General features: G+C 39.2%; 1 protein-coding gene across 2 annotated transcripts in view; it reads left to right on the forward strand.

Annotated features, from left to right (window-relative positions):
* FXR1 (FMR1 autosomal homolog 1) overlaps positions 1 to 17,727 on the forward strand; it is a 33,819-nt gene that overhangs the window by 11,024 nt on the left and 5,068 nt on the right. For both annotated transcript variants that reach the window (XM_068200379.1, XM_068200380.1), the window contains exons 3-14: positions 2,694 to 2,787; positions 3,988 to 4,059; positions 6,205 to 6,353; positions 6,795 to 6,888; positions 7,742 to 7,858; positions 7,959 to 8,129; positions 11,311 to 11,389; positions 13,120 to 13,229; positions 13,914 to 14,000; positions 14,722 to 14,929; positions 16,511 to 16,714; positions 17,402 to 17,602. In XM_068200379.1, the coding sequence (XP_068056480.1) occupies positions 2,694 to 2,787; positions 3,988 to 4,059; positions 6,205 to 6,353; positions 6,795 to 6,888; positions 7,742 to 7,858; positions 7,959 to 8,129; positions 11,311 to 11,389; positions 13,120 to 13,229; positions 13,914 to 14,000; positions 14,722 to 14,929; positions 16,511 to 16,714; positions 17,402 to 17,602 (1,586 nt within the window). The remainder of the gene's footprint in view (positions 1 to 2,693; positions 2,788 to 3,987; positions 4,060 to 6,204; positions 6,354 to 6,794; positions 6,889 to 7,741; positions 7,859 to 7,958; positions 8,130 to 11,310; positions 11,390 to 13,119; positions 13,230 to 13,913; positions 14,001 to 14,721; positions 14,930 to 16,510; positions 16,715 to 17,401; positions 17,603 to 17,727) is intronic.

Raw genomic sequence — 17,727 nt, forward strand, 5'->3', positions numbered from 1 at the left:
AAAGGAAGTGCCAGGACTCACAGCAGGAGCTGAATTGTTGGCAAACGCACTTCTAGTGTTTAGTATCCATATCATCCATGTGTTCTACAGAAAGTCTGGCAGCAGCAGCCATGTTTCAAAAAGGATGGGCTGCAGCATATGTAGAGTGTTCTGTTGACTAAAAATAGATCTGATCAGGAAGTGTATGCACAGTCAAATTATTCTGTGACGTAAATCTGATCAATTCGTATGCTTTTTATGGAGTTAATTTCATAAGGGCTTTAGTGGAACCGAAATTGGCAAGAGTGTCCTGTGCTGAGAGCATCAGTGTTGTGATAGTGATAATCACTAACAAATACACACATCTACCCCACAATAGGCAGTGTAAACTGTCACTTTGCATTTTCTGCTATTGTTAGCCAATCTTTATCTACAGCTATTGTAAGGTTCCCAAAGTTAAGTGTACCAGCACAGACTGCTATTGATGATTTTGTGGTCATAGCAACACTCTGGGCAGGTAGCCTTAATTCTTTTAAGAGACATTTTCTGAGGGTGAGGAGGCAAGGAATGAATGCAGAAGCTTCAGGACCTGGTAACTTTTATTACTGTTAGATGGAAAATTTGATCTTGAGTTTGATGGATCTGCGGTTTCATAGAGGCTCATTGGAGTTTGAAACAGCTGTATTGAAGGAGATGATTCTGTGCTGTAAGAAGCAAGAACCTCATTTTTTTGTGATTTGTACCCTGTAGCTTAGGTATCAGTTCTGTCAGATTGTCTTAGTAGATAGTTTGTATCCCATCAAAAGTAATTTCTTAAAACACCTTGGTTTGCATTTCACCAGTGAGGTGCTCCAATTCTGGACTTAGAAAATTTTGCTACCAAAACTTGGACTCATATTCTGAGAGCTGAGCCTTCTGTGCACTTTTCCACTGTGTGCTTCTTCCAGTGGCAGGGAGGGGAAGGAAAAACCCAAACCCTGAGATTAGTAACTGTTATATTTGCAACAAGGACAATTTAAGTGCAACTGAATTTTTTTGCCAACCGCTTTCACCATTTCTCAGAAATAGAATGTGATTTAGTTAACATTTTGTGGCCGAAATATCTTCCAATCTAAGCAAAAGCTATCCATGTCCTAGGCTGGAAAGCCTCACACTTGATCCTCTGAGATCAAGTCCAGCCGTTAGCCCTGCCACCATGGTGTTCACCACTATGGAAGCGCCACATCCACGTGTCCCTGGAACACCTCTGGGAATGGAGATTCCACCACCTCCCTGGGCAGCCCATGCTAATGTCTGCCCACCCTTTTAGTGAATAATTTTTTCCTGCTATCAGTCTAAACCTCTCTGGCACAGCTTTGACACCGTTTTTTCTCACGTCCCTCTGAGTCTCCTTTTCTCCAGGCTGAACCCCCCTCCCCAGCTCCTTCAGCTGCTCCTCATCAGCTCTATGCCCCAGACTCTTCACCATCTTCCTTGTCCTTCTCTGGATGTGTTCTGGCACCTCAGTAATAATCTTCATGCATTTTTGTTTTTCAAACTATAATTAAAATAAAAAGTTTATTATAATGTCTAGATTAAAACTATATGATATGTAACATCTTTATTAAGTGAGGTACTTGAGTGTAAGCTGTGGTTTCAGAGCAAACATGTAAATGTATCCATCTTCTGGGACGTTGCAGAAGTGCCCTTTGCTTCTTATGCTCAGCCTTGTTCTAAAACACAGGCTGCTCTGTCTGCAGGTTATTAAAAGTCAGCAAAGCAAGTGACTTGCAGTAATCCTTACTGTTACAGGTTGGTTGGTTCTGATTCTCTTGGTGTCTAACATGAATGAGATGGGCAGAAAGGATGGACATTGCAGTGCTTTAACAGATACCATTAAAAGTCCCTCAGATATTCTAAATTAATACGGGCTTTTTCTTTCCCCTGGTTTTATTTCAACCTTTATAGAGTCTTTAGTCGGATTCCTGACTAAGAGTGAGGAACAGCTGATGGCATTCTGTGACATTCACAGAGTAGAAGGAGAAGGAATTTCAGGAGAACCCAGTGAATTTAATTGCTCCAGTAGTCTTCATAAAATGCACTGGAAACGTACATTTCTACAAATAAAATACTTCTGTACAGCCAACTATAATAAAACAAATAGACTTGCTGTATAAGGAAGTAAACCTTTATTATGTATGCCTAGAAATAGTTGGTATTGGTAAGCAGATACAAAGATACGTTTTGATCTGAATCGGTTACTGAGGAACATCAGAAGGTTTGTAGGTGGAAAGTTTTGTTGAAGATTGGAGTCACATTTTCCTGAGATACATAAAACTTTGGTGGTAAGCAGTTAAAATGTTAAATATGAGGTGGAGAAATGGATGAATCCCATAGTGGACTGCAAAGCTGAGCTTAAATCTATATAAGGGCTCTATGGCTTAAGCAGTAGGAATGTTAACTACATCATACAATATCTTTCACTGGGGTTTTATGAAAGCCATTAGTTAAATTTTTGGGTTAATTTAAAAATTTTGTTGTTAAATATCTTCCTAGATACTACTTTTGTCTTGCCATGATTATGTTGTTCCTCTACTTACATGGTTTGCTTTCTAGCAGTAAGAAAGCAGACCTCATTATACGGAAAGAAGGAATTTTAATGAAACAGAATTCTAAACTAAAGAAAACAACAGGAAAATCTGAGAATTAATGTGTAATGCTTCTTCAACTTGCAGCTGGCAACCGGAGCGCCAGGTGCCCTTCAATGAAGTCAGATTACCACCACCCCCTGATATCAAGAAAGAAATTGGTGAAGGAGATGAGGTGGAGGTGAGTGAATGCTCATGAGCTGTCCCAGTCTGGAACTGCTTGTCCATTCCAGGCAGTGGTGAGGGGTGTAAGGGCATTACCGAGGTGACAGTTTAAAATGGAACATGTCTCTACACGTGGGTTTGTTAGAATTTCAGTGGAGCTGTGACATTTCAGTTTTCCAACAAAACTGCTAGTGGAAATATTTTCAAAATCTAAAACTTAAAACAGCTGAGAAGTTTTTAATTCTGACAAAAATATAGGCAGTTTTCTTTTTTGACCTGGAATGTAAAATGTTGGAAATCATTGATACGAAGATGTAATAAAGCTTGTCTGATAGCAAGAGTTTTAACCCAGATGAAATGTCTGGTACAGTCTATGTGAATTATGGTATTCTACAAAGAGGGTGTTAATAGGAGTGATGTATTAAATCTAGAAATCAAAATATGAATGTTCTGTTCCTGTCTCATTGTAGTATCACGAGTGATTCAATTTAACTTCTGGGGGTTTTTCTGTACTTGTCCTTAAAATCAAAATAATGAGTTTCCTTTCCTGAGCATAACGACGTACTTTTGGGCAACTAATCCAAGAAAAAATGTAGCATAGGTGTTGGGTTTTTCTATTCCTTTATTTGAAATACATTGCCTTTGTTAGATGTAAAGGGTTATTTTCTACTTCCTCACTACTGTAAAACTCAGTCAGTCTGCATGCAAATTTCTTTAGCCTATTGGAAGTGTATGAGGAGCAAATAAAACCTAAGGATGAGAAAACTGGGTTTCAGAAGTCCTCTGTTCTATATCTGGTCATGCATTACCTTGGTAGTGTTTTTTAATATGGAGTATGTAGTCATGTGATTGGTTCATTTCAGTAGCTCTTGGTTTATCGAGTAAGCCAAGGACAAAACAGAAATCTGAATTGTGGAGTTAGTTCTATGTGTGGACTTCCAGCTTGAAGACAGTGTTTGAATTTACTGAGGAATTGCCCCCAAAGAAGTGTTTAGCCAAAGTTTTATCTTCCTTTAAAAATTTCCTTTGAATTGTCAGTGATTTATACAAAGGAAGTCTGTTCACAGTCCTTGTAGTGCAAGGAGGATGAGAGTAGAATACTGTTCCATTTTAATGAAAATTAGAAAAGTTGCGTGGTTCCTTCTTCATTATACTTGCACATAAGTGAATTATGTTTGTATGTGCTTTCAGTGGTTCTTACTACATTCATTTCCAGGTGTATTCTAGGGCAAATGACCAAGAACCTTGTGGCTGGTGGCTGGCAAAAGTTCGAATGATGAAAGGAGAGGTAAATTATTTTAAAACATACTGATTTCACTCTTTTGTGTTGAGTACGGTAAATAGAAGTTCTTTGTCATGAAAAAGCTCTGAATAAGGTACTACAAATACAAAAACATGACAGAAGAGAATTATAAGTTGTGACCACTTTGGAATGACCTTTGCTGCATTGCACAGCAGAGGGTCATGCCCTTAAGAGCTGGGTGAGTGACTTCCATTATCTGCATTTTAATTGCTTGAAGGACTGAAGGCATGCACAATGACAGGATTTCTAACAAACCTATTTTGTGGCTTGAACTTGGTGCTGAAAATGAAGTAAAGCACCTGTGGTTAAAACCTGTTTGTTGTCCATAAATGAGGCCTAGATGTTGTATGGCTGTGGGTTGTTTTTTGTGTGTGTGTGTTTTTACTGAGTGCAGTGGAAGGACACTGCTTGTTTTGCTTTTACATATGTCAAGTTCTTATTTTGCCATAAATAAACGGCTGTTTGCAACTGCCAAGTGACTTGCAGATTCGGACGCTTGAGTGTATAGAGGTGTGGCAGTGTTTGACCCAGTCTCATTAAAGCTTTATTTTGTGAAGTGACAGCAAGAGAATTGAACTTCATCATGGGAAGAGTCCTGTGTTTTGATGCTTCTGCTGTATCAGATTCCTAAAACCAAAGGAAACAGTACTGGAAAAATGATTCTCCAATTTCTAGTATTGTTTAAAAACTGTCAACAAATATCAACTTTTTTTAGCTCTGTAAGGGCAAGGTGGTAGTAAAGACCTACCAGAGGAAGATTCTGTGTGCTGACCATTGTGAATGAACAGCTCATTGAGAAATCAAGATAAAAGGAGACAAACTGATTTAAATGATAGTTTGTCATTTGTAGCTAACAGGCTCTATCACAAAAATTTAAAAGTTTGGTATCACTTAGCTTGCTATGCTGCTTATTTTCAGAAAAAGTCATAGAAGTAAAATTTTTTACCAATTTCTAATTTCCTAGTTTTTACAGGGGGGAAAAATATGGTTTTTCACCCTCAGTGTGCAGTGTAGGATTGTCAAATCAGTTATTTTAGAGAATTGTCCCTGCAAAGAACCTCACAGTTCATGTTGGCTTTTTTGTACAGTCTTTAACACAGTTCTATATTTGGATTTTTTCTGTAGAGTTAATATTAAATTCACAAACAACCCATGTGTCCAAGAATTTGTTGCTTTATGTTTGCTCTGATATCCCAAGTTATCTTTAACTATAGAAATTAAGTTTTTAGAGCATGTAGTGGTAGATCTCTTAAATTTAATTGTAGTTCAGTGTTTATTATTCCTTATTATTACTTGAGGTAATAATGATACATTGATGCATTTCAAAGCAGCTTTGTATAATTTGGATGATACTTAAAACTTGTAATTAGAAAGCGTATCATTACAAGAGTGATTTACTTTTTCTGCATATTAAGCAAATTATGTTGAGACAAACAGATCCCAGTTTTGAGGGAGGAAGAGGTGAATGTACTGCTGCACCCCTAAATTGCACCTAGGTGCAAGGGAGGAGAGGAGAAGGCTGCATCCCTAGAACAGAGCCAGGCTGCAGGGATACTGTGCACACAAGCTTCTTTAAACTTGCATGTGTTGGGTGGAAGTGTAGGACTAGATTATTGGTAACTTAAATCTTCTTAGTTCTCTTGTCCTCCTAAATTTGGCAATGTGTGTAAAAAAGATGGAGTTTTTTGTATTGATTTAGATCTTACATGATTCCCAGGTAGTTTGCCCATTGAATCAGTGGATTCACCTTGTTTGTTTTAGTGTTGCAGAGTAGATATTTCTGTGAAGAATTATTCTCTGTTTGATATTTTTAGAATTAGAGCTCCAGCAAACATTTTGGATTTTGGAACTTGAAATGAGCTAATGAAAATATTTGAAAGAGAGATGAGAAAAATAATTCCAAGATGCTGTTGTGGGGGACTGAGACTATGCTGATAACAGTGTCCTGACTTCAGTAAAGGAGCACAGGGGTGCTGAAATATGTCCAGGCTCATTTGTGTAGAAATGTGTCATTGTTTTAGGGTTTTGTTTATATATTCATATTTTGTGCTTCCTTGCTGATGCTGGTAATGTTACTTTGTCTTTGTTGTTCCTTACTGAAGTTATTATTTTTAAAAAAAACTCTCCCAGTTTTATGTCATTGAATACGCTGCTTGTGATGCCACTTACAATGAAATTGTCACTTACGAGCGACTGCGACCTGTGAATCAGAACAAAACTGTCAAAAAGAACACCTTCTTCAAGTGCACAGTGGATGTTCCTGAAGACCTGAGAGATGCGTGAGTAGCTCTGCACACTTCAAGAAGGCTTTTACTTTATGGAAAGGGGAGAAGAACCCACTTGGCTTCTGTTTTAGAGGCTGATTTACAGGCCCATGGAGAGCCTTAAGGGTGGTGAGGGCTGCAGCAGCTCATTTAGGAACTGCTGACTGGGACCCCTGCTGAGCTTTCAGGCTGGGGACAGAAGGCAGGTTGCCAGGTGGGAACTTTGTGCCTGTACAGGTGATTGACTTCACAGTGGGCCTGTTACTGAGGCTTTCCAGATAACCCCGGTGCCATAGAATCCACAGGGAAACCGAAGCCATGTTGAGGAGAATGGAAACTTTCCTGTTTCTGAACAGTCCTTGCCATAAACTCCGGAATGTACTTGGGTGTGATTCTCTTATTACATGTTCAGTTTTGATGCAGCTTGTTGAAATAACAATATTTTTGTCTCCTTAGGTGCGCTAATGAAAATGCACATAAAGATTTCAAGAAAGCTGTGGGAGCATGTCGAATTTTTTATCATGCTGAAACTGCTCAACTAATAATACTGGTAAGTAATTGCTTCTATGTAAATGTTCTGTGGATTCCCAGTATATTATTTATAAGAAATAGGTAGCCAGCTGAGTGTGTATATGGAAAATGGTTTAACTTGCCAAGCTGTGTAAATTGGGAGAGATTTAATATTAGATGCATTTAATCTTTGGGGGTAAGGCCTCCAATGCATGCAACCTAAATTTAGGAGCAGCTTTGAGTCTCCTTGTTTGTATGGCTTTTGTCATTCTCAGCTAAGTTCTCCTTTCACTGGTTTTAGCAGGTGGCTCAGAGGTCAGTCATCGCCCTCCACTCCGTAACAATAGCTTTCCCCTCATGCTGTATTGCAGCTGTGGGTCAAATTGCAGTGTATTTCTGTGTGAAGAACTGCACCAGCTCAGTGTAGCCATTAAGGAATTGCTCACTTAGATGTCTCTGTGGCGGTTTTCTTACTACATAGGGTTGTCCCAGCTTTAGTTTTTCTTCATAATTCCATTTAATCAATATTATCCAGTTGAACCTCACTCTGCAGGATTGTGTTGTCCTTGATTATTTCTTTAGCTCTCTTACTTGCACACGCAGTGACAAATATGCGTATGATAGAAAGATTTGTTTGGGCAACATCAAGGGGAAATGGTTACTGTGTAATTCAGCAGTAAAGTAATGTAAAACATGCTGGGAGAACATGAGTGAGAACCAATAGTTGTTGGTGGTGCTGAATTTCTCATGCTTTGTTTAGAGGAAGAACAGTGTTCATGTAACTTCTGGAAATTGAGATCATGTTTATGACTTCGTTTCAATATGTTCCTGATTTATCCTTTAAATGTGTATGTGCTTACAAAGCCAAAACTTAGGTTCCCTCTCTCCTGTAGTCTGCCAGTGAAGCAACAGTGAAGAGAGTGAACATCCTCAGTGACATGCACCTGCGCAGCATTCGCACCAAGCTCATGCTGATGTCGAGAAACGAGGAAGCTACAAAGCACTTGGAGGTAAAGCCACGGCTTGTGGCTCTTGTTGCTTGAAACTGAGCTCAGAGCAGTGCATTGCAGTGAGTGCACGTGGCTGAGTCTGCCTTTGTTTTCCCTTCAGTGCACAAAGCAGCTTGCCGCAGCATTTCATGAGGAGTTTGTAGTCAGAGAAGATTTAATGGGACTTGCTATAGGAACACATGGCAGTAACATACAACAAGCCAGAAAGGTTCCAGGAGTTACAACCATTGAACTTGAGGAGGATACCGGTACTTTCAGAATCTATGGAGAGGTAAGGGGGAACTTTATATGAATCCTTGGAGCATTTCACTATGTATCTGCTTTTAGACTGGTGAGAGCTGTACCCAGAATTATAAACAGAAAACACCTCCTGAGTTTTGTGTCTTTGTGCATGTTGACACTGTGGCAACTTCTACTGCATTTATTTGAAATACAAGCCTTTGTTGCAGAGGTGACATCCATGAAGTGTGTTCTGTCCTAATCACTCCATTTTCCTGTATACCCTGGGTCACCCTGAGAGAAGTATCATTTCCTGCTATTTTACTTGATCATGGGTTTGTTTGGGTTTCTTTTCTCCCTCAGAACATTATTGGTCCTCCTCCTTCCCCCTGCCCCACCCCCTTCATGTGTGTCTTACTTTGTGGTGTATGCTCCTCTGACCTGTCCAGGTGTGTTAAAGCCTGTATCTGCTGTTTCTAACTCTTACATTTTGGCAATTTAATGCCAGCTTTGGCAGAATAATGATTTGCTCCAAGCTGATTCCATTTGTGTGACTCTTCTGAATCTCATGACTGCCTTGAAATAGAGTTGGTCCTTGGACCAAAACATGGATCCATTCAGGAAGCAGAAGGCTAGTGACAAAAATGCCATTGTCACCAGGGCTCTGTCAGGAAATATTTTGAGGATTTTTATCCCTTGTCCCTAACTCTGCAGGTATGACTGAGTCTCTGATGTTAACATGTTTGAAAATCTATGGTTGTCTCCTGTTTGAGGAATCTGAGGTCTTGAATTCTGCTCTATCTATGTCAGGAGTAGAACCTGGTTGTGATCAAAGGTTCAGATGAAGTTGATCCTGTGGAGAGGAGGTCAAACTTCTGTACTTGGCAGCATCTCTGAAATTGTCCTTTTTTTGGAAACCTTAAATGCTTCCAGGGTATCAGGTTGGCAGCAGATCCTTCTTTCATCTCCTACTGCCAGTAAATTGCGTCTCAGTTCCTGAGGAAGAATGGGACAAGTTTAAATGCAGTGGAATGTCCAGTGTATTCCAGTTTTGATCTCCTTCATGTGAATGATGTGATGCTGGAACTTGTGAAAAGGTTATGACTGTCACCAGCCTCTTACAGAGGGTCAGAGCAATGATTATAAATACCAGATGCCCCCTAAATAAAAATGCCTTTAGGCACATCAGCCTTGTCTTTCGTAGAAGTGATAAATGCTTCTAAAAATGCCAGGCAGCTTAACTATTCCACATGATAAGGTTTTCAGCATCTGGCTACACTTGCCTATTCTTTTTTCCTCTCTTCAGCTGCAGTGGGCAAGCAGCCAGGCCCTAATGGCTGAATGCACAGGCAGACAATTTCAGGCTGAGATGTGTGGGTGTAGTGAACCAGTGTTGTTGACATAGCAGTCATGGTCTGAAGGTTTCCCGTAGCTGATGTTTTGCATACAAATAAAAGTTCATTGCTCAGGGCCTGGCACTCTGGGGGAAGAAACATGAAGATAAGTTTTAAAGACTATTGGAAACCTCTGTGGATAGGGAGGAGTCTTAAACTGTATGGCATGCTGTTTATGCATTTATCCCTGTGTGATCAAGGCCATTTTGGTTTAAAGAGCCATTCCTGGTTGCCTGAACTGTTGATTGTGATGCCTGTACAGATCACAGGCCTGTGAACTTCAGAGTTTGGACAGTGTAGCTTGGACTACTTATGGAAACTTGTGCTTCCCGGAGAAGGAGAGCCGTGTCAGCAATAGAAAAGTTCCTCTTAGACTGTCAATACTGTCAAAATGGAATTGCAGTCAATTTTTATGCAATTCTTAACACTGGTAGGTATAATGCCGAGTTTAGAAAAATATCCTATTTCTATTATACTCATTGGTAGCATGGATGTGTCTTGATTGTTTGGGCTACTGTGTGAGGTAATGAGAGCATCAGTGGACGTGTAGGCTGTAATTCAGAGTTAACAAAGATAGTTGCTAGTGACTGGAATCCTGTGAGGTCTTTAATTCATGTTCTACTACAAGGAACTGAGAATACCTTGTCTGAGTCAGCTTTATGTGCTCGCTCATTTTGGTGTGAGAGTGAGTTACACAGGTTGTACTCGCGTAAAAATCCTGAGTGCCCATGACAGGTGTAGAGAGGCATATGAGTGCACTGGAGAGCTGCAGCTCTGGCAGTTGTATATTTTCTTGTCCTGACTCTGCTTCTGTAAATGCATTCACAGTTCCTTCATCTTTATTTGGGAAAGAATTGATAAACATACCTGAGGCAGGAACTCTTTGCTTAATTGTGTCTCTTTGTAGAATTCACTGAGGATGAAGAATTGTTAGCATGTGTTAAGTTTGTACCATTTGAGCGGTTGCTCTGCAAATACAGCATAACCTCTACTCCCCACAGTGGTTTCCTGTTCATCTGTTTCTTGTGCTTGATCACTGCTTTCATTATCTTGAAATCTAATTTGGCCGTGTTTCTTTTGCCATCATTTTGACCTCTGCCAGAAGTAGAGGTTTATACATTTTCTTCTTCTAGGATTTGCCTGATTTGATTAAAAGGTGCAGGAGCTGGTGGTACTCTAATTTCATGTGTTGCCTAAAAATGACAGATGAAAGGGCTGAGGCATTAGTGTAAAATGGAAATTGTGCTCTTAAGCTGTTGTTACTGACTAGATGCTGATATTCTTTCCTTAATTCTACACTTCTGCTGTTGCTAATTTGAAGCCTGGTTTCTTGTTTCAGCATCTCAATTAACTCGGTTGATTTTTGTCATTTAATAATAAAGCTGCAAGGGAGCATTTACAGGAGTTCTCCCCAGTAACCAGAGCCACTGTCCTACCTTGGAAAGCATTGTAGATGAACTGTGGCCAGAAACCAGCATTCTGGAAAGAGAGTGCCCTGGTTGTAAAATCACTTGCAGTGTTTGCTCAAAGCCCCATCCAACCTGGCCTTTGAACTCTTCCAGGGATGGGGGATCCATTTTGATACTCAAAAAATCTTGAAATAACATGAAAAAAAATGTTTTATTTGTTACTGATGCTTTGCTTTTCTACTGAATTTTGTCTCTGGGAATTTCACTCAATTATTCCTTTATTATTTAGTTCAAAACTAGATTAATCTTGTCTTTATTCTTTTCTTTTTTGCAAATAAGTTTATTTGGAAGACTGGCAACTGTTGCACAAGGTTTTGTTCTTAACATTCTGTATTCACAAATAAATTCCATTTTTTAAATTTATTTCCAGACTGCTGATGCAGTAAAAAAGGCCAGAAGTTACTTGGAATTTGTGGAGGATTTTATTCAAGTTCCCAGAAATCTTGTTGGTATGTAATACTGCTAAAACTTAAAAAGTTGGGAAAAGGGAGCCTAATCTTAAATTTGCAGAGAGGATTTAGTGTCAGTACAATATTTGATTTCTCAATTTAAGTAGAAAGTGATTAATCTTTTAAAACTATATGTATCTGAATTATTATGAAATAGGATATATTGTTGCTGCATAATACTTTGTCAGGATTTTAGCACTTAAACTGACTTGATTACAGACTTGTACCACCTAATTTAATATTTGAAGTTCAGATTCTAGTGAAAACACACACTCTACTAAATTGGCTTCTTAAAAGTGCTGAAGCTGAGTTCCAAAGTTTTATCTGGGAATACTCCGGCTGGGTTACAAGAATGACACGAGACATTTCTCCTGTACTGCTCCCTCCTGGGTTGAGGTTTGTCACAGGTGGTGGTTGGATGCTGGTGAGCTCCTGTATAAATCAGCAGTGCTCATAGTCTCGGCCTCAGTCTCAAAATAGACATTTTTCCATGTTGTAGCTTTATGAAGGTGTAGCTTAGTCTGGTAGGTTCTGTACTGCAAACCACCTGAAGGTGTGAGGTTAATTGTGTTCCACTTGAAAACACAAATGTCTTCCCCTAGTCCGGTCTTCACAGGGAACTTTTTTCCTCTTCCTTCATTCTCCTTCCTTTATCCTGCTTTTTACTCAAGTCTGGCAGCTCCCTGCTCCCCATGCCTAGCTTGTGGGCAGTGTGGGCATGGAGGCAGTGTTAAAGTTGGAGGCTTTCTACCTGATTGAAAACTTGGATTATCCAGAGGAGGAGTTAAAACCCAGGCTTCAACCTGCTGTGGTTTGGGGCTTGGAGCCTGCATATTATAAATAATGTCATTTAAATAATTCATGTGCTAACTCCTATAACTTAGACTTTCAGGGTTTTAGAACTTGACCAGATTAAAAGTGTAATGGGGTTTTATTTGTTCATTTGGGTGGTTTTTTAAATATGATTTGTGCAAATTGTGTATCTGGTGCAACTTGATGGTTTTCTTATCTACCTAATATTAAAGTTCATTTTAACATTAACAAATTAATCCCTAGTTTGTATATGAACAATTTATTTTCTGCAGTCTTGTTAGTAAATCTAATTAATCCAGGTATTTTTGCTAAACCTCATGTCCTACAAGTTGAGTTTTGGGGAGCATTTAGAGAGCATTCATTAATGTGAATATATCCCACACAAGAATCAGGGCAGAAGTCACAGCAGTGTGCTTAACTGAAAATGCTGCTGTTAAATAATTACATTGCCAGTTTCTGATGAAGGCAAATGTCTGGCCACATCACCTGTGGGCACACGGGTAAGCAGACAGATATTTAGCTACATTTAATGAAGACACACAGCTCATCAGTAACTCCAATAAACAGAAAGATAAAAACCTGCTGAGCTGTTTGAGCTGTTGAGGAAGGGAAACAAACTTGTAGTATTTTTTGCACTTTACTTTGTATCATGTTGGTATTTACTGTAAAGAACATTCCTTATGGAGTACTCTGTCATACAATTCTGGCTTTTGCCCTTTTTTTAGGTTATTCTGCCTCCTTTGCTCATCACTGCTTTGTCATTCTGCATATAGAGAGAGTTTAATTTTAAAAGTTTTTACCCATTTTCTCTGACGTAGTGTGGGGTATTCTTTGGGGATTTTATGTATAAAATACCAGTAAACATGCTAAAATATTTTGACCATGGGTGCAAAATTAACCATTCTTGCCCTCTGAAGGAAAAGTTATTGGAAAAAATGGAAAAGTGATTCAGGAGATTGTAGACAAGTCTGGAGTCGTCAGGGTGAGAATTGAAGGAGACAATGAAAATAAGCTGCCCCGTGAAGATGTAAGTACTTCATTCTTTTCTGCTGTGACTAGGTTTTTATTTTCAAGCCCAGTTTTATTTCAAAACCTGTGGATATAGAGAGCATTAGTTCTAAACTGGCATCTTGCAGTAGATTGTATATAAAGTAATTCAAGGAAGGTTTTTGCTGCTGAAGTAAGAGTTTTTTTTTGGTTTTTTTATTTTTTTTTTTTTTTTTTTTTTTTTTTTTTCTTTTTTACTCTTTCCCCTATATGTACTTGGGCTATATAAGTAATTTGTGATTGGTAGTGTTAAAAGTGTCCACATACTTTAAATAGATAAGAGCAAAAGGGAAAAGCTTGTAAAAGTGCTTGGTCTTATAAAGTTGGTTTTAAAGTTGGTTTACCTTCTTGGTAAGCTGTGGATGCTTCTATACACCTGTTGTTTTCAACACACCCAGCACGTGTTGCATGAATATGAACATAGGATGTCAGGTTACCTCAGCTCCAGAACAGGTTGTTGGGAAAGCTGGACAGTCTGAAGCCATTGCTGTCACTCCAGCCTGAGCTATTTCTATATGTCTTAGCAAACAAAGGCTCAGTTGCTGCCTTTGTTTAGCTCACTTTGGTAATTTAAAACAGATCTCTTTATATAATTTAAACAGAAAGCATTATTTCAATGATAATGTTCTCTGTGATAAAAACCTTTGATACTTTGTTCCTGTAGGGAATGGTACCATTTGTATTTGTTGGTACTAAAGAAAGCATTGGGAATGTCCAAGTTCTTTTGGAATATCACATCGCATATCTAAAGGTGAGTGTGTTTTGGGAGAGATGATCTGTAGAGGAAGCTTAGGTTGAAGTATTTTTGAGCAGCTTCAGTGGGATTTGCAGTTGTTAAACTGTTCCTCTGTATATCAGGATTTAAAGCTTGGTGCCTTGAGCCCACCCCTTGCCCATGGGTATCATGGGCTTGTAAATACCTTGTCGTGGTTATTTGTTGGGGTAGAAAGACTCATACTGTAAAGAATGGGGCTTTAAGAGACATTTGGGAACTAACACAAAATTTTTTGTTTGCGTTCGAGTTCTGCTGTCAGGTTGTCAGGTTAATGCTCTGTAGTGGAAGGATGGAATTTCTAATAGAACACCAGTAATACAGTGTGGTATTAGAACAATTACCTGTTTAGATTGGGTTGCTTTGTGATGTTAACAGGGATTAAGAGTTTGCATTGTGTTCCCTGTCAGTTTGCTTATTTTTTTTTCTAAATTTTACTGGAAAAATTTGCTGAACAGTAATCAAGAAAACTAGTAGTAGTCTTAAAGCCAAGTTTTCTGCATAGTGGTGAAAGTTTTTAGATCTCTTCCAAAACTCAGAGATAGCTCATCTTGAATTTCATTATTTGTAGTCACCTGCCAGGTTGTGTGAATTCTCCCACAGGAACGATTCATTTCAAAATGACTGGATGGGGGGATGGTGTTTTGTGAGGGACATTTGTCAGCAGTCTTTTCCACGGTTTTTGTTTTGTTGTATGTAGGAGGTAGAACAACTAAGACTGGAAAGGCTCCAGATCGATGAACAGCTGCGGCAGATTGGGATGGGCTTCAGGCCCTCCTCTACTCGAGTTCCTGAGAAGGAGAAGGGCTACACCACTGACGAGAGCACCCTCTCCTCAGTGCAAGGCTCCAGGTCCTACAGCGGGCGGGGCAGGGGCCGCAGGGGCCCCAATTACACCTCTGGTTACGGTGAGTGCCCTTGGGCGAGGCCTCAGGATACCTTGGAACCCAAAACTGTCTCTGGATTTCTTTGTGCTCAATGTACTTGAGGGAAGATAGGGTTGGAAATGCAGAATTGCTGTTTTATTTTGTTCATAGCTCAAAACACCTCGTTAGATTTGCAGTCTTGAAGTTAAGTTTAAAATTGAAGAAGAAATTAACAAACTGAGCGCTGGAAACATCTTGTCCTTCCGTACTAATTAGTAAGTGACATCACAAAAGCTGGGAAGAGAGCTAGAGATGCTTTTCAGGAGACAAATTTTTTTAAAAATCTGAAATGAGCATTATCTGTTTTGATTGAGAAGGAGAAAAATTACTTGTCTGTGATCATGGCCATCTTAGCAGCATGTTTCTGAAAAGTGAACCAAAATTATGTAAAATGGAGACAACACAAAATCCTGTGGGTTTTTTAATTCAGTCAGGAACAAACTGGATTTTTTTTTAAGGTATAGTGAGGTATTCTGATGCATTTCTCAATTAAAAAACACTGTTCAGTTCCTGACAGGTGTGCATGTCCCCAGCTTATCCAAATGGAGACACTGCATTTCTATATAGACATGTTTCACAAAGAAGAGCAATGTTACTTTTTCAGTACAGTAAATTATTCTGGATATCTACATGTAGCTCATTTCTGTTAAAAAATCAGACACCTTTTGGGTTTTACCGTCTGTCCCTAGCTATAGCTTCCTGGATCATGCCAAGTGGTAGTTGTGTTGATTCTGATTATGATGTTTGTAACTTGATTTTTTTATTATTTCCCAGTGAGCTGACTGAACTGTTAGGAAACTTGTTCACTTTGCTTATATATACACACACTGTGATTTGGAAAACTTAAAGTATTTTTTTCCTCCCGAAATGGCAAGAATCACATTTAAGCCATATGGGTCTAAAACTTTATATTCCAGACTGGGTAGTAGGGGGAGTTCCTGGATACCTGAAATGAATAATAGGTGTTGGGTTTTCAGGTAGTAAAAATCTGTGTGGCTTTGGGGACTCTGAGATGGCCGGGTGTCACAGATGCTGTTTGATAGAAACAGTGAAATTGTTCAAGCAGCATTACAGCATCCAGAAGGGGTTGCTTAGCAACAGCCATCAGCTATAAGGTGGCAAAGTTGTCCTTGGGAATTTCAGAGAAGTTGCCTAGAAACTGCACCAAATGCCTGCAGTGTGTAGACAAAGAGAGGAAACACTGCTAAATCCTTGGTTTATATGTGTACAGAAATTACAGATTTGGTGATGTTTCAGCCATTATTTCACATCTTAGTACAAACAAACTTAAATTGAGAATCTTACTTAAGTAACTTCTGATCTGTATTTTATATGTTCATATATTTTTATATATTAGTATAGATAAATATTAAAATATATCTATGATTGCATACTTGTGTGTGTATTATTATTTTATTTATATATATTTATGCATTATATTGTTTTTTAAAATGAGATACATAACCAGCTGTGCTGGCTGGAATAGTTCTGTGAGGATATGAAACCAGAATATAATCCTCAAATCCATATTAATTTCCAGTTTTCTTTTCCTTCTCATACAAGGTACAAACTCTGAGCTCTCTAATCCCTCTGAAACAGAATCTGAGAGAAAAGATGAACTTAGTGACTGGTCCTTGGCAGGAGAAGATGACAGGGAGAGCAGGCACCAACGTGACAACAGGCGACGTCCTGGGGGACGAGGACGTAGCGTGTCTGGAGGTCGTGGGCGTGGGGTACCTCGTGGTGGAAAGTCATCCATTAGCTCTGGTACTGTGTTCCAAATGGGTTTTGAGATTTTCTTTCTGGCAATTTTCTGTATGACCTCTTAGTCTTTTAAAATACTCCATTCTTACATTATGATCTTAATACCTTGGGATTTCAGTGCAGTTGTGTGATAGCTGTGTCATAACAGAGTGTTTAAGGTTTTTGTTTATTTTCTGTTCACAGTGATCTTAATTTCCTTCCTTTACTGCTCACACCTAATAACATTATTAGCCAAGTTGGTAAATCTTTGACATATTGCCTGTGGCTGCCTTTTGAGGTCAGCTTATGTTTAGATACGGAATGAAAGAAGAAATCATTGATTGGAAGTTAGGTTTTTCAGAATCTGTGCTAATATAACACTTGAAGTGTCAGAAGTACCACACAACCACAAAGTGTAAGTTGTGTTTTATATACTTAGCAGTTTTGAGTAAGAGGTCTCCAAATGTCACCTTGGAAATCTTTGTGGTTAAATAGTACAAGTGCAGATTGGGCTGTTGTGGTGCCCCAGAATTGTTACTGTTGGGTTAGAGTCAGAGGATCCAGTTTGAGATCAAAAACCTCAGCTCTGTGTGTTACACCTTGCCTTAAGGTTGCTTTGTAGGTCGAAACTTTCAGACACAGCTGTAAGTCAGCCTGGAAATGGTTACACGGCTCTAGAGTATCTTAGGTGGACACTTTCTGTTTGTTTAGTGCTTAAAGACCCGGACAGCAACCCGTACAGCTTGCTGGATAACACGGAGTCAGACCAGACCGTGGACACGGACGCCAGCGAGTCCCACCACAGCAGCAACCGCCGCAGGAGGTCACGCCGGCGAAGGACTGATGAAGATGCTGTCCTTATGGATGGGATGACAGAGTCTGATACAGCTTCTGTTAATGAGAATGGTTTAGGTATGTAAATGGTTGGATGGTAGTCCCAGAGCAAGCTAAGAAATAAATGTGTTGTCCCTGTAAGTGTAGTGAAGCCCTTGTTTGTTTTTTGTAAGTGACAAATCATTGTTCTGTTCAAGGTTGCT

Source organism: Anomalospiza imberbis, chromosome 10 (genome assembly GCF_031753505.1).
Source record: "Anomalospiza imberbis isolate Cuckoo-Finch-1a 21T00152 chromosome 10, ASM3175350v1, whole genome shotgun sequence".
In the NCBI taxonomy this organism is placed as follows: Eukaryota; Metazoa; Chordata; class Aves; order Passeriformes; family Viduidae; genus Anomalospiza; species Anomalospiza imberbis.